Raw genomic sequence first — 16430 nt, 5'->3', positions numbered from 1 at the left:
GAGCACCTCTGTCCCCCTCTGTGCCCTGCTGTGCCCCTCTGTGCCCGCTGTGCCCTGCTGTGACCCTCTGTGCCCGCTGTGCCGCGCTATTTCCCTCCGTGCCTGCTGCTCCCTAAGTTCCTCACCAGGTGTCGCTGTGCAGCGCTGTGTTCTGCTGTTCCACTCCGTGTCCGCCAGGTGGCGCTGTGTGTATTGATTCCAACGGGTCCATTGTGCCCGCTGTGCTCCCCTGTGTCCCTCTGTGCCGCACTGTGCCCTGCTGTGTCCCGCTGTGCTGCACTGTGCTCCCCTGTGCCCGCTGCGCCGCACTGTGCCCTGCTGTGTCCTCTGTGCCCAATGTGCTCCTTTGTGTCTGCTGTGCCCCTCCGTGTCCACCATGTCCTGCTGTGTCGTGAGCACAGCGGGCACAGGAGGCACAGGGGGGCACTGATGGCACAGCAGACACAGCGGGCACAGCAGGGAACAGCTAGCACAGCAGGCACAGATGGGTGCTGTGTGCACAGCACAGTGGGCACAGCAGACACAGTGCTGCCTGCGGACACAGACAGGCACAGAGCTGCACTTCCCAGTGAGTCTGTGGTACCCACCCCCCAGCAGTGTCCCAGCGCCTCATGGGGATTCCAGGGATGTCTCAGTGTCTCATGGTGCTCCTGCCTTGACAGTCCAGGTGCATCCCCCGTCTATCCCAGCGACCTGCAGAGGCTCCTGCTGCCCAGAACTGCCCCAGTGCCCCACCAGGGACATCCCAGTGCCTCCCAGAGCTTCCCAGTACTACCACAGTGCCCTCTGGGAACAACCCGGTGCCCCCCAGAGCTTCCCAGCACTTGGTGGTGGCATCTGAGGGAGGAGACCAGAGCCAAGTCTGAAGGCACTGGAGTTTACTGGGGGGTGTGGGGTCCACCCTAGGCCCCATAGACACAGTCCTGGTCTTTGGTCTCCCAGGCCACCAGCTCGTCCAGCTGGAACCAGAAGCCAATCTCCCTCTGGGCTGTCTCCACTGAGCAGTTGGCATGGACCACATTCCTGTGAGGGGACAAGGACAGTGCCAGGCTGGGGGGTGCCACCACCACCCCTTCCCCTGTCCCTACCTGCTGATGTGCATGCCGAGGTCCTCTGGATGGTCCCTGCTGCCGCTGAGCCGCTGTCCCCCACCATGGCCCTCCCACACCTGTGGGAAAGGGCACACCTGAGCCCCCCACACCCCACAGCACCCCCAAACTCCCATCCTATCCCCTCACCAGGACCACCACCGGCCCTGAGGGGCAACCATTCCCTCTTGCCCTGTCCCTCCAGGCCCCGGCCCGAAGTCTCTCTCCAATTTCACCTACTAAATTTAAAAGTTAAGACTGATTAAATACTGTTTCCTGACCAGAGACTTCAGGGAAAAGAAATCCTTCCCATCTGCATGATCAGAGATCCACAAGCCCCACAAAACGTGGTCCTGCCTTTCTGAGGACTGGGATTTTATGCAGATGCCACTACTTGATCACTGTCAGTGGCTGTCCTTCACCTCCAGGCTCCTGAGATCCCTGGGAATGTGAGGAGATTTCTTCCTGCAGGCACACCATGATCGATTCAGACAACAGTGTGCTGGAGAGGGTGAAAGGATCACCACAAGGTGACAGCAAACAACAGGGAATACAGTTGGTAAACACGGGGCTGGAGTGAGATGGTCTGTCAGGTCCCTTCCAACCCAAACCACTCTGGGCTTCTGTAATGAGGGACAGAGCAGGAAGAAGCCACCACTGATCTGCACCTTCCAGGAGCTGCTATATGGACCAGGCACAAGGATGCTGCTCCTTGTGCCTGGTCCTGGGAAAGGCTGCGGATCTCTGTCTGCATCAGAAAGCATTTTCATTGGAATAGGCTGCCCAGGGGGGTGGTGGAGTCATCATCCCTAGGAGAGTAGAGATGTCTGGACCTGGTGCTGGCAGATGAGAGTAGAGATGTCTGGACCTGGTGCTTCCAGACATGGTTTAGGGATTAACAGCTGAGTGACAGGTTAAGGGTTGGACTTGATGATCTTAGAGGACTCTTCCAACCTTGATGATCCTATGATTCATTAACAGAATGGCCTAGAGGGAAACTAGCTCAGTCCCCAGTTACTTAAAACAACCAGTAAGCACTTTATTCCCATTAAGCATGTTGGTTTAGTATCACAATGGAATGATGAGAAAACGTTTAAAAAAAACCCAAAAAGTCTCTAATCCCCACAAACCTTGGGGAGGTTTTCAAGGCAATTTAAAAACAAAGGGAGTGACAGAAGTGCCAAACCAGTCCCAACGCCAGGAGACTCCTCCTCCTCGTGCTGGGCAGGGCAGGGAGGTGGAATGACACGAAGGTACGAATGTCTGAAGTAGTCTTTGGCGCTTCTGCCTCGTGTTTGATACGTACATGGTCTCTCCAGACAACTCCACAGAAATCTCTGGATGCAACAAAGTGCTACCTTAGCAGAAGGAAAGCCCAGGGAGAGGCTTTTCCAAACAGTTGGGATGGCCCTTGTGAGGGCATTAAGACACATCCTGCTGACTCCAGCTTGGGCCTGGGAAGGGAGAACTAAAAGGAAGCATTGTGTGTGATCCAGGACGTGCCCATGAGCAGGATCCAGGGCCTGCAGCACTGACAGATCCAGGGAGGAGAGGAGGAGGAGGTGGTGGCAAACCGGAACAGGGATCCGTTCCCTACAGTGTGGGGAGCAGTCCAGTGCAGTGACTATAGCTTCACAGTCCCTGGGGGCAAACTGTCATTGCAGAGTCTGTAGTAGCGCAGGTCGTTCACCAGCCTGTGCACGTTCTGGGTGAAGGAGGGCAGGTCCTGCAGGAAACCAAACAACACCTTGGGATGCAGCAACACAACAGGCACTGACAACAGCAGGAAGGAGCTGAGAGGGGCAAACGCCCATGAGTGTGTTCACACATTAGAGCAGGACCATTCTTCCCGGGGCTGAGCCCAGGAAGCTGCAGCGTCTGCAGAGGAGGCTCCAGAGCTGCTCTGTGCAGAGCTGGCTGCAGGGATCCAGGGTCTGTGCCCAGCATTGGCTTCTCAGTGTGCACTCAAGGCACGACAAAACTGGTCATGGAATCACACACTGGTTTGGGTTGGAAGGGATCTTAAAGATCATCCAGTCCCCCCCCCTCCCTGCCATGGACAGGGACACCTCCCACCAGCCCAGGTGGCTCCAAGCCCCATCCAACCTGGCCTGGAACAGCCACAGCTTCTCTGGGCAGCCTGTGCCAATGCTGCAACATTCCCTTCTTACCCTGTCCATTTTGAAATTCCTTCCCAGCACGTTCTTCTGGTTGGAGTCCACCCCGTCGCAGCTGGCCAGGAACTCGGGCAGGAAGGCGGAGTAGAAGCCGTCGAAGTCCACTGAGGCCATGTTGTAGGTGGCGATGCCAATCTCCTCCTGCAACAAGTCATGGGACTTGTGCACCAGCACCTGCAGCAGAACGTTCACGAACTGGAACAGCATGGTGGTCCTGAAGATCTTCTGCACAGGGAGAGAGGCACGTGGTTACGAGCCTTCAATGTTCCACAGGAGGGACCAGGGCAGGCAGGAGGACCAGTCCAGCAAGGACAGACCAGGCATGGCTGCACCCATGGCTCCAGTGGTGCCTGCAAACTCTTGGGAGCACTGAGAATTTGCCAAGCCAAGGCAAGATCAAAAATGGCTAAAATAAGCTAAATTAATGTAAGTTGCAAGTTAACAGTGAATTTGGCCACACTTACCTCATGCTTTAGAAGACCTTAGAACCCTTCTGGCTAAGCTAAATTAATGTAAGTTGCAAGTTAACAGTGAATTTGGCCACACTTACCTCATGCTTTAGAAGACCTTAGAACCCTTCTGGCGCCTAAAAGGGCTCCAGGAGAGCTGGAGAGGGACTTTGGACCAGGGCCTGGAAGGCAGGACAACGGGGAATGGCTTCCCACTGCCAGAGGGGCAGGGACAGATGGGATATTGGGCAAGAATTTCTTCCTGTGAGGCTGCTGAGGCACTGGCACTGGTTGCCCAGAGCAGCTGTGGCTGCTCTATCCCTGGGAGTGTTCCAGGTCAGGTTGGACAGGGCTTGGAGCAACCTGGTCTAGTGGAAGGTGTGGGTGAGGGTGGGATAGGATAATATTTGAGGTCCTTCCAACCCAAACCAGGATTCTATGCTCTGACCCAAGTTTTAAGCAATGGCAAAGGCACCAGCATCAAGTCCATTCCAACTCCAGCTGTAGCCCTACACAGAGCTCCCCAGAGCCAGGGAACATGGCCAGCTGCCTGGCAGTCTGCACCAGGCACCTGTGAACACGAAGGGCTGTCCTTCAGCTCTGAACACCGACCCAAATGAAAGCCCTGCTTTCACAGGCCAACCAGATTCCCTGGATTCCAGCTGTAATCCCTCATGACAGCAGCTAACAGGGCTAGATTAGAGGGTCTGGAGGATGAGTCCTGCAGGGCAATGATGGAGACATCCACCTGGCAGTCCCTGGACTGTGAATACTGGATACCCTGCTGCTGCCCCAGATGGGAATGCTGGAGGGATTTGGTCAGGGTTCCACTGATGATCCCAATTCCTACTTCCCCAGATAAACTGCACTGTCACTGCATGTTCTCTGTCTTCCCTCACTGTCACAGGAGGGAACACATCACAGCTTTGCTCTGACTGGAGCCAAGATCCCTCCTGTGCCCACTGTGCAGCATCAAGGAGATGGTAACACCGCTCTGACCACCTGGAGCACAGCAACCACCCAAAGGCTGTGCCACAAACCCCCTAAGTCCTGACCTTCAGTATCTGAGCAGTTTCAAACAAGTCTCAGAAGAGCACACAGTATTTCCATGCATAGAGAGCACAGAGGTTGGGTAGGACCCACCTTGTGGTACAGCTTCTGCTTGGTGTTCAGTGTCTCCAGGTAGAAGAGGTTCTGCTTGAAGAGGTGAATGTCAGGCTGCAGGAAGGACTGGCCAAACGCCTGGGGACAAAGCAGAGTTGAAGGAAGGGACTGATACTCCAACAAACATCATTTGTACTCTGATACCAGCACAAACCCCGAGAGTCTCAGGGCAACAAACTAACGAGACAGGGAGTTGTTCCTGTCAACTGTGCTGCTGCCAGATCAACAGGAATGAAGATGTCTGAGGGGGAATTACTGTCAAACAGACAAAAATGACCCAAAGTCCCTTTGAGACTGAGCCAGTTCTGGATGGGACATTGGGAAGGAATTCCTCCCTGTGAGGTGCTGAGACACTGGCACAGGTTGCCCAGAGAAGCTGTGGCTGCTCCATCCCTGGGAGTGTTCCAGGCCAGGCTGGATGGTGCTTGGAGCAACCTGGGCTGGTGGGAGGTGTCCCTGCCCATGGTAGGGGTGGAAGTGGATGAGTTTTAAGGTCTCTTCCAACCCAAACCATTCTGTGATTCTCTATTGCCCAAGCCAAAGCCTGTCAGGTATTACCACACTGATCCTCCTCTACCAGATCCCATGATACAGCACACAACAAGCCCAAATAAACTAAAAGAGAGTTGTCTCAGAAAAACTTTCCTGCATTGACAGCTCCTCCTAGGCAGGCACTGGTACAGCTGCCCAGGGCAGGGGTGGAGTCACCATCCCTGGAGGGATTTAACAGCCACGTGGATGCTGCAGAAAAGGCTCTGAACAAACATGGAATAGGTGAGTCACCTGCATGATGGCACTGAACTGTGCTTCATTCTCCATCTGCTCCTCTGCCACTCCCCTCTGGACACTGGCCAGCACACTGGATTTGAAGAAGTACCTCCAGTTGTGGTGCAGGACCCGGAAAAGCAGCTCGAACAGCTCTGCCTTCACATCAGGAGATGAGCGCTGGGAGGGTAACAAACAGCTCAGAGCAAGCTCCTCTGTTGGAATCCCACTCAATCCCTGAATCCCACTGCTAGCAGCATCCTGACAGGTACCTAGGGCAGTGCTTTGCAGACAAGGCACCAGAGCATCCAAGAATTTCCTCTGAAGGAAGGCCCCAAACTCACAGCTCAGAACACACTGCTGAATTTGAGGCCCTGCTTTGAGCACATCTCTAACTTTAGCCTCTCTCGACAATTCCTGACAAAATCCTCCACCCACACAGCTTCCAATTTCCACTGTCTGGTCACCCAGTTTTCCCTCCACAGGGACTGACACTTAGAGCTCTTGGAAAGCCAAAGCTTCATTGCCCCCACTCCCCAGCAGTACCTTCCCACTGCCCCCCCGTCCTACCTCGGCAATGATGGGGTACACCTGCTCCATGCACAGTGAGATGACACTGGGCAGGAAGGGTTTGAACACTTGGCCTGGCTCTTGGACCACCACTTGTAGGATCTTCAGGAACTTCTCCACCACCCGACAGCCGGTGCTGCCCTCGTGGAGGATGCTCTCTGCCAGCTGCTCCCTGGGGCAGAAACAGGCATTAGGAACCTTCCCAGAGAGCTGCAGCCTCACCTCGTTTACAGGAAAACAGGGAACACCTCTAAATCTGCTCAGTTAATGAAGTGTGCTAAGCCACAGAAGGGAGGTGGATTGTGACTGGGGATGGACAGACCCCAACCACAGCTCCAGTGATAAGGCACACTCAGCTAATAGGAAATGAGAGTCCAGTTCAACATCCCACAGTGCCAGGAAGGCCATGGAAGAGCTGGAATTGCAGAACGGCATGCATGATTGATGTGCATGCACTGGGTCACTTCAGACTTGGAAGTGTTTTCCTCAGATTTGGTCCTGAGATGTGACAAAAGTCTGGACACCAAGGCTGGAAACAGCACAGTCTTCAGGGACAAGGACCAGTTGTGAAGCAGCTTATGAAGATAAATCATCTTGAAGGGTAAGAAAGAAGTGACCATTGCTGGCCAATACCTGGTGAACATGTTCAGGAAGGTCTGTATGATCTGCTCAGTGAAAGGCACTCCCATCTGCACCCTCAGACCTTGGAACAGTGTGAGGAAGAAGCTCAACATCTCATCTGTCACGTCTAAGATAACAACAGGAGAGCAAAACCAATGCGTTACAGGAACATCCGAGTGCATCAATAAGTCTTTTATGTTTAAGGCTTTTATGTAAGTCTTAAGTTTGCTCCTCCTGTTCAGGGAACTCTATTTACTCTGGGAATTTACCAGCAGGGTTGGCTTAGAACTGAAACCAGCACTTGGTATTACAGGGTTTACAGACTGTTCATCCACTTCCCAAAACTTCCAGGGATGACAAGCACAGGCAGCACACCAAACTCCTCAGAACAAATCCAACAGTGCCAGCAAGGCCCTCAGTCTGCTCTGCCTACACTGTGTGCCCGGAGAAAGCTCAGGGGATGCTCTGGGCCTATTTTCAGCTGTACAGGGTTAACAGGAAACACCCGGAAATCCAAAACATCCACACAGCTTGAGGTGGAGGAGACAGAAAACAGCTTCTTCTTTTTTGGCAGGAAAAGACCCTTCCATCTTCACAAGTCATCTTGAGCACGTGGTTATGCAGTGAACTGATCAGTCCCTCAGCTAACTGCTCAGTCCCAACAAAGCCTGAATAACCACGGCAAGCTGAAGCAGCTCAGCATCTTTGCCCAACCTTTCACGGCCAAGAAACAGCAACTAATTAGGCTGTTAGCCTGTTGTGAAGGCAAGAGCTCACTGAAGGCACAGTATCAGCTCGCTGCCTTGGACCCTCTCTGCCTGTCATGGGCTTTGCCTCTCCCAAACCTGCCTCACTGAGGAAATGCCACTCAGCTCCAAAAGCTTTCCTGGAACACCTTGCTCTTCATGAGACACCCTGATGTGATATAAAAAGTAAGCTGCTGGCCAGAAGTGACAGTCCTGAAAAAAAATCCCCAAATCTCACATCCTTCGACCTAATCTGACAAAGATCTATTCCTCTCGGTCTCCAAGCTTCTCAAGAGAATGTCAATGGCAAACACAGCCAGACAGGTTATCTGAAAGCTCTTCCTTTGTGCTCAGGACCAGCTCCATGTTCTGGAATTCTGACAAAACTTTCTGCCTGTGTCCTAGGCTGGCAGAGATCTCTCTCTCCTGTGCTGGCTCAGCCCAGTCCAGGCAGCGCAGCCTCACAGCACACCCACAGCAAGGCCCCACACTCCACCCACACCCCCAGGACTCTGTGCTGCTGCACTCTGGGGGTTAGGAGGGGCAGAAAGCTACTCACAGCATGAACCCTGGCCTGAGGTTATACCTGACTGATGAATGAAAGCTGGGAAGAGGGCTAGTGAGACCTGCACAGATTCTTGCAGCGACTGATAACAGATCTGCCGAGACTTGGTGGATTCTCCAGAGATACTTTCTACAATATCTTCTAACACGCTGAGTGTCTGATGGATGATCACTTTGGCTGCAAAACAAGAGGTGATACTTCTTGCATGTGCCAAAACTGCTCAGAGGTAACAGAGGAAGAGAAGGCAAGTTCACACACAGTAACTAAAATAAACATGTGACACTGCCTACTTCTAAATCCTTTTGAAAGTAAAAAACCCCAAAGGATATAACCAATACCAGTCCCAAAACACACACACCTCTCCCTGCACCCCACCAGTTCAGGGCTGTCCTACATCTACAAACCCACTGCAGTTTTCCTAGTCTGAAAGAAATTCTTACTTTAGTTTTGATAACAATTAATTAACACTGCTTCCAGGCAATCTTGCTAATAGTATAGTTTCATAGTATGTTAAGGGGTTGGAATGGACCTTAGAGATCAACCAGCCCCAACCCCTGCCCTGGGCAGGGACACCTCCCACCAGAGCAGGCTGCTCACGGCTCCTGCAGCCTGGCCTTGAACACTGCCAGGGTTGGGGCAGCCACAGCCTCCCTGGGCAACCTGGGCCAGTGTCTCACCACCCTCACAGGGAAAAAATTCTTCACAATATCTAATATAAAATTCCCCTCTTTCAATTTATCCTCATTACTCCTTGTCCTTTCACTACAGTTCCTAACATAGGTCCCCACACAAGCTTCTCTTCTCCAGGCTGAGCAGCCCCAACTTTCTTAGCCTGTCTTCATAGGGAAGGTGCTCCAGTCCTCTCATCAGCTTTGTAGCTTCAGCCACAGCATTAGGTTGTTTGGCATTCCTAATGCAATCCCTGCTATTCAGAGTTTTATCCCAAACTCTATCCCACCTTCCCTGGGAAGACAGCACTTTGACAGAAGAGTTTACAAGCAACCTGGGGTGAGAGTGCTCTTTCCACAGAAGAAAACTTTCTAAAAATAGAAAGAAAATACAAATTGCTCCTTCCCTACCCTCCCCAAACCCTAAATACAGTTTCTCAGCACAGTTAAGGCAGATCAGCTGGATGATGCCCAGAGGCAGGTTGCAGTGCAGCTGCCAGCACACAGCACCCCCAGGACCCTCAGTACTCACTGTCCTCCAGCTGCACCTTCCTCTGGGGCAGGATGGCACTGGGTTTGAGCTGCCTGTAGTCCCTGGTGAGGGCAGAGATGAGGCTGGAGTGGTTGGTGGAGCGCACGGCCCACTGCTGCTCACCCTCGGGGAGGTTCGGCCACGGCAGCAACAGCACATTGGACAGCGCTCGGCACACCAACACCTGAGCCTGGGGGACACACATGGGAATCACACACTGGTTTGGGTTGGAAGGACCCGAAAGCTCATCCCATCCCACCCCTGCCATGGGCAGGGACACCTCCCACCAGCCCAGGTTGCTCCAAGCCCCATCCAACCTGGCTTGGAACACTTCCAGGGATGGAGCAGCCACAGCTGCTCTGGGCAACCTGTGCCAGTGCCTCAGCACCTCACAGGGAACAATATCCCATCTAACTCTATCCTCTGGCAGGGAGAAGCCATTCCCCCTTGTCCTGCCCCTCCAGGCCCCTGTCCAAAGTCCCTCTGCAGCTCTCTTGGAGCCCCTTTAGGCACTGGAAGGGGCTCTGAGGTCTCTCTGAAGCCTTCTCCTCTCCAGGTGAACTGCCCCAGCTCTCCCAGCCTGGCTCCATCGCCAGCTGCAGCAGTAATTCCTCACTGCCTTCCTGCCAAGGCTCCTGGGTGCCACATACCTCTAACAAGGGGGTAATTTTCCTGAAGAACAGTTGCCTTCTGGAGCTCAGTGATTCTCCCAAGGCTCCTTTCCCATCCTTACCCTTGGTCTTAAATCCCCATCATCTTCCTCAGGAGAGGAATCAACAGAGATTCCTTTCAGCAGATGAAAGCCACAACCTGCTGCTCTGCCATGACATTCCATAGGGATGTTACAGACCCCCCTTTACATCCCACACATGAGGGGTTTGAAGGAGTTGTGAGCCATTGCAGCTCCTTGGCTGTGCCTTCACTGCAACCCTCAAACATCTGGCCAGCAGCTAATCTAACCCCACTCTCTCTCAATGGGAAGCAAAGAGACGAAGTTTTACTGTATCGCAATTTTATTTTTGCTAGAGCACAACCCTAAAGCGAAGTGACATTTCAGAGCTGGTCAAGACATCAGCAGCACTTGCTGTTTGAATGCACAGTAGAAGATGAGCCCAAGTGAAAACCAACAGCTTTGCAAGGTGAGAGAGAAGCCAAGCTCCAGGATTTGAGGGCTGGAACCAGCTCCCAAGCTCTGCCAGACCTTTCCTGCAATGCTAAGTCTGTTTTTATAAAACCAAAAATTATTCTACTTTCATTGCTCTCTTTCTCTGGTTTACACAATGAGTTTCTGTGCCTGTACAGTACTTTGTGCCTCCAGGCCAGCACAACCACAGCTCATCCTCCACTGTGGCTTTTCAGTACTTCAGAACTAGAAACTGAAGGTATTTACAGTATTTGTATTACTTCTGCAATATAAATACTAACTTGGGGTGAGGCATGTGGAATGCTAACATAAGTCTCATAGAAAACTCTCTCTATAGGTCAGCATCAATGTGCCTGTCCTGTAAAGATGATGCAGCATCAGGGACTGTGTCAACAAATAAGAAAGGAATCACATCTAAGAGGTGCAATTGTGTTTTTCCCTTATGCTGCTGCTTGAAATAGACCATTACTAGAAATAGGATCGCTGTAATTCCTGAATATCCACACTACAGATGATTGCTGCCTTCCCTCTTTCCTTGCTGAGGTCACACCTTTCCACATTAGGACCTGAAGCACATCTTGTCAAGGCCACCTGATCTGCACTGAGACATGGCAGACAACTCACCTTATCTGGAAGCCTCTGGGCAGAGGTGTCAGTGATCCTGTTGAACACCTTCTGAACTGCTGGGATGCTGATCAGGAACACCGGTCGCACCGTGGTGGCCAGAGACACGAGCAGGTGGCACGCAGACAGCAGCAGCTTCTCCTGCACCTGAGGGAGAGGGTGGTCAGGCTGCTCAGTAACACCACACACAGAACCAGCCCAGCCAACACCTCGTCAGACAGCACAGTCAGCTGCCACTACCATGGGGTCAGGCTCTGCTCCAGGGAACAAGATGAGAGGAAACAGCCTCAAGTTGTCCCAGGGAAGGTTTAGATTGGATATTAGGAAAATTTTGTCACTAGAAGGGTGACACTGAATGGAGTCACCATCCCTGGAGGGATTTAAAAGCTGTGTGGATGTGGCACTTGGGAACATGGTTTAGCCATGGCAGTGCTGGGGAAATGGTTGGACTCAATCACAGAATAGTCAGCTTTTTTTTTGGTTGGACTCAATCACAGAATAGTCAAGCGTTGGAAGTGACCCCCAAGGATCACCAGTCCAACTCCTGTTCCCTGCACAGGACACCACAATCCACCCTGTACCTGAGAACATTGTCCAAACACTCCCTGAGCTCTGTCAGGCTTGGGGCTGTGACCACTGCCCTGGGGAGCTGTTCAGTGCCCAAACACCTCTGGGGGAAGAGCCTTCGCCTAATATCCAGCCTAAATCTTCCCTGACAGAGCTCCAGGCCAGACTCTTCCAACCTAACCAATTCTATGTTTCTATTCAATGACTGATTCACCAATCAAAGAACATGTCAGTTCCCATAATACCATGGAAGAGACTTCCCTGCATTCAAGCATTAAAATAATTACTGAGTTTATAAGCCAAAAAGTTGCTCACTCTCCTATCCCCCTGACCCACAGTGCTACTCAAAACCACTGCTGGTTTCACCCTAGGAGACATTTGCTGTGGCTCTGGCAGGCAGACACAGCTCTCAGACTGACCCACCTGAGGAGCCACAACATGGCCCAGAGCAGACCTTCAAACACCTGAACACTTAGAACCATAGAATCATCAAGGCTGGAAGAGACCTCTAAGATTATGAAGTCAACCTGTCACTGCTGTAACCCCTAAACCATACCCTCCAGTGCCAGACCCAGATGCCTCTTCAACATTTCCAGAGATAGTGACTCCACTACCTCCATGGGCAAAGCTATTCCACTGCCTGATCACCCTAACATAGGAGAAAATTTTCCTAACATCTAATATGAATCAGTTTATGGGCACTCCCTCTAGTCCTCTCACTGCAAGATACAAGTCTTCCCTACAAACAGAGCAAAAATCTCAGAATGGAATTTTTTTGTCTATTATTCCCTTAATAAGTCTGGTCAGTAGGACTGAAGCGTTTTCCTGTGTGAGGTGTGTACTGGAGAGAGAAATACAGGGAACCTGAGGGAACAAAATTCCCTGGAATACTGACAAGGCAAGCCTTGTCCTTCTCAGGGAACAAAGTCCTTCCAGCTGGACCCTTCCCCACAGACCCTCTGGCCTCTTCCTGCCTTCCCCAAGCACTGGGTGCCAGGCATGGGTCCTGTGACATCAGAACACTTGGGGACAGCTGTGGGTACTGAGCACTGTGCCACCCCTGCCTGTGCACAGTGCCTGTGGTGACTGCTCAGAGTGCACACAGCTCCTCTCAGCTCGTCCCACAGCAGCACCATGCCTAGCAAGATGCTGTCCTGCTGTGTGGGGATCTGCAGCATCCTCCTCCTGGCCACCGCACTGAACCTCTTTGGCCGTGCCCTGTATGACAAGGAGACAATGGATGTGCTTCCCAAGGACCTGAAGCAGCAAGGCACAGGCCCAGAGAGTGTTCCCTGGGACGACCTGTGGGGCATCACTGTGAGCTGCAGAGTCCTCAGTACCCTCCTGGAAGGGTTTGGCCTTGTCTGGTGGCTTTACAAAACATTGCAGAGATGCAGGAGAAAGGTGAGGGAGTGGGTGAGGTAGGTGGGATGGTGCTGAGGCTTCTGACTCTGCCCTGTCTCAGCTCAAGGCCATTCCCTTTAGTCTTCTCCCTGTAGCAGGAGAGACATCCCCCCCCTCTCTTCAACCCTGTCAGGGAGTTGGAGAGAGCCATGAAGTCACCCTTGAGCCTCTTCTCAAGGCTAACCAAACCCAACTCCCTCAGCTCTTCTTCATGTGTGAGCCTCACTGCCCTTCACTGGACACTTGTGGGTCACCTGCCCCAGGGGGAAGCTCAGGGCCAGCAGTACCTTGGAGCTGATGAGGGGAGTGATTGCCTCCAGGGCTGTGGAGACCAGCGAGATGAACTGCTCCGGGTTCTGCCGGTGAACTTCGCTGTAGAACTGAGCCAGCCAGTGCGCGTAGGCCTGCAGCGCCGCCAGGGACTGAGCGTGCCTGGGGAGAGGCAGAGCAGGGTCAGACACACACGGGGCACAGGGCACTGCTCAGCATGCTGGACAGTCCTGACTCACAGGGGCTCTTGGTTAGGAACTGCAGGGACAGGACAAGGAGTAATACGGAGAAATTGAAAAAGCGAAATCTAGATTAGATCTCAGGAAGAAGATTTTCCTGTGAAGGGTGGTGAGACACTGCCCCAGGTGGCCCAGGGAGGCTGTGGCTGCCCCAACCCTGGCAGTGTTCACAGCCAGGGTGGCTAAAGCCTTGAGCAACCTGCTCTGGTGGGAGGTGTCCCTGCCCAGGGCAGGGGGGTTGGGGCTTGATGATCTCTAAGCTCCATTCCAACCCCTTAAGACATTATGAAACTATGAGAGCGTTCTGGGAAAAAACTGGCAGTTTAGTCTTTGAAACATTGCTTACTACTGGGTTTTTGTGTCCTGAGCCCTGCAGTTTCAAGCATTTTTAAAGGTGTCCAGCAACTGGACTCATCCACTGAGCCAGTGTTAAGCCAAAGCTATAAACTGATTAGGTGAAATTTTAATCAGCTGCAGGATGACTATGGCCATACTTTGTAGTGACACTTTTGTCACAGCAGCACAGTAAGATTTGAGTCAGTTTCAGACAGGTGTCCTCCAAGTGTCTGACAATGTGCCTTTGTCTGGCAAGCATTAGAAAATGGACCACAGGTTTCTTCAGGGACAGAGAAAGGGATGAAAACCCCTTGCTAACAGATCATGGAAAACACCTCCCAAATTATTTAAAACCAGAAAACGAAAGAGACCATTAAAACAACATCATCTGCACAAAATTCAGTGCTAGTAACTTGAAACTAACGGGAAAAATGCAGGGAATTATATGAGGAGATCTCGTGGGGATTTTCAAGGAGCTGAAAACTGCAAACTGGAACATGTGCAAACCTTACATTCTGATCCCCCAAAGAGCAGCTGGCAGGTGCCAGGTTTGTGCTGCACAGACTTAGGAAGGGAAGGTCTCTAAAAGGCAGTCACAGTGCTGACCTATTAGCAGCAGCACCAAGATTTCACACCTAATGTCAGTGTCTGGATGGCAGCTGTTTGTCCCAGAAATGGCTTGCATAGCTGGAAGGCATATGTTTCTCTTTTGAAGCCAAGGACTTGAAACCCTCAGCGAGGAAAAACATCTTTTACCTGAGCCATAGATCTGACTTTGGTAGCAAAAAAAATCCATAAACTGGAACTACATCCTGACAGTGGAGCCATTTCTTTAAAATATCACTGCTCTAACACTTGTTTCAGCATTAATCACACCGAACAAGGCCTTTCCAGCCATCAGGACAGGGCACAGTTCACTTTCAGAGCTGATATGATGGGCACCTTCACTTTTCACCACAAACACATCTTTCTTTAAATGGCCTGAGTACATCCATTCCAGAGAACAGTGGCCCAGGGGCTCGCAGCAGCCTTGACTTGCATCAGCCAAAAGGTGGTGTGCAGCCACAGCTGGAGGAGTGCTCACATTGCCTCCACCTCGTGGCAAGGCCCAGTTTGGGTGCCACCTGGGCAGTGTGTGTGCCATACTCACACATCGATGAGGTCAGGTTTGAGGACAGAGGGTACTGCAGTTTCGATGTTGTACAGTTTGATTTGGGATCCATATAACGTCACTTTCACCAACCTGGAAGGGAAAACACACAGGGTAGTGCAAAGGGATTTTGAGATGGACAAACACATCTATCTAGGTGCAGCTACTCCTCAGTCTGTGTCAACACTTAGCTAATACACAAACAAGATAGACCATTTGGCTTAAAATAACTCAGAGCCTCCTCCACTGTTTGTGATAAGATGGAACAAGGTCCTGCAGAGCAATGAAAAAACAATCAAGACAGTTGTGAAGAGCTCTGAAATTTGTAACTGTGTACTAATTAAGTTTCTTGGAGGGGAAGAACTGAATGGTATTTGTCTTTTTGTTTTCAGGTCTTTTCATTTGAGAGAAGAACCATAGAATTGCCAAGGTTGGAAAATACCTCTAATATCACCAAGTCCAACCACCAAAAGAGGTTCTGGTGAATCAGCTTTCAGAGATACAATTCTAAAGTAGCCAAACTCCACATGTCATTTCTTGGCATCACAAATGCAGATGCTGGAAAGTAAGTAACTCACTGTTTTCAAGTGACTGATTTACTTTAATCCCTCCTGTTAGTTACCTCTTTTGTTAAGAATTTGGGAAACTTAGAATCATAGAGCCACACAATGGTTTGGGTTGGAAAGGACCTGAAAACTCATTTCATCCCATCCCCTGCCATGGGCAGGGACACCTCCCACCAGCCCAGGTTGCTTCAAGCCCTGTCCAGCCTGGCCTGGAACACTCCCAGGGATGGAGCAGCCACAGCTTCTCTGGACAACCTGTGCCAGTGCCTCAGCACCCTCACAGGGAGGAATTCCTTCCCAATATCCCATCCATCCCTGCCCTCTGGCAGTGGGAAGCCATTCTTCCTTGTCCTGGCACTCCACACCCTTGGTAAATACTCTCTCTCAATCTTTTTTGTAGGTTCCTTCAGGAGGAGGATTGTTCCAGGCTGAACAATCCCAATTCCTTCAGCCTTTCCTCACAGCAGAGGTGGCTCCATCCCTTTGATCATCCTGGTGACCTCCTCTGGGCTCACTCCAACAGGTCCATGTCCTTCCTGTGCTGGACCCAGAGCTGGAGGCAGCACTGCAGGTGAGTCTCACCCGAGCAGAGCGGCAGAATCCTCTCCCTCACCTGCTGCCCACGCCGTGAGGATCAGCCCAGCACACAGTTGGCTTTATGATTAAGGTTCTGGCCATCAAGTCCTTCATATCTCAATTTAATCATGACAAGGAGAGGCAGAAAGAAACCTCAAGTTTTCACCCTCATTGCAGTGGTGCCAACTGCTCAGCAAACTGCCCCACAC

General features: G+C 51.7%; 1 protein-coding gene across 1 annotated transcript in view; it reads right to left on the bottom strand.

Moving 5' to 3' along the window:
• Positions 1-2546: 2546 nt before the first annotated feature.
• The window catches only part of XPO6 (exportin 6), a 36695-nt gene continuing 22811 nt past the window's right edge, over positions 2547-16430 (bottom strand). The window contains 11 exon segments of the mRNA XM_009082513.1: positions 2547-2814; positions 3260-3490; positions 4858-4956; positions 5662-5823; positions 6214-6385; positions 6847-6961; positions 8167-8322; positions 9346-9535; positions 11114-11260; positions 13372-13516; positions 15080-15172. Of these exon segments, the coding sequence (XP_009080761.1) occupies positions 2713-2814; positions 3260-3490; positions 4858-4956; positions 5662-5823; positions 6214-6385; positions 6847-6961; positions 8167-8322; positions 9346-9535; positions 11114-11260; positions 13372-13516; positions 15080-15172 (1612 nt within the window). The 3' untranslated portion in view covers positions 2547-2712.

The sequence above is a fragment of the Acanthisitta chloris genome, unplaced genomic scaffold, assembly GCF_000695815.1.
Source record: "Acanthisitta chloris isolate BGI_N310 unplaced genomic scaffold, ASM69581v1 scaffold10979, whole genome shotgun sequence".
Classification (NCBI taxonomy): domain Eukaryota; kingdom Metazoa; phylum Chordata; class Aves; order Passeriformes; family Acanthisittidae; genus Acanthisitta; species Acanthisitta chloris.
Note: the sequence above shows the minus strand (reverse complement) of the source record. Positions and strands in the feature narration are given on the sequence as shown.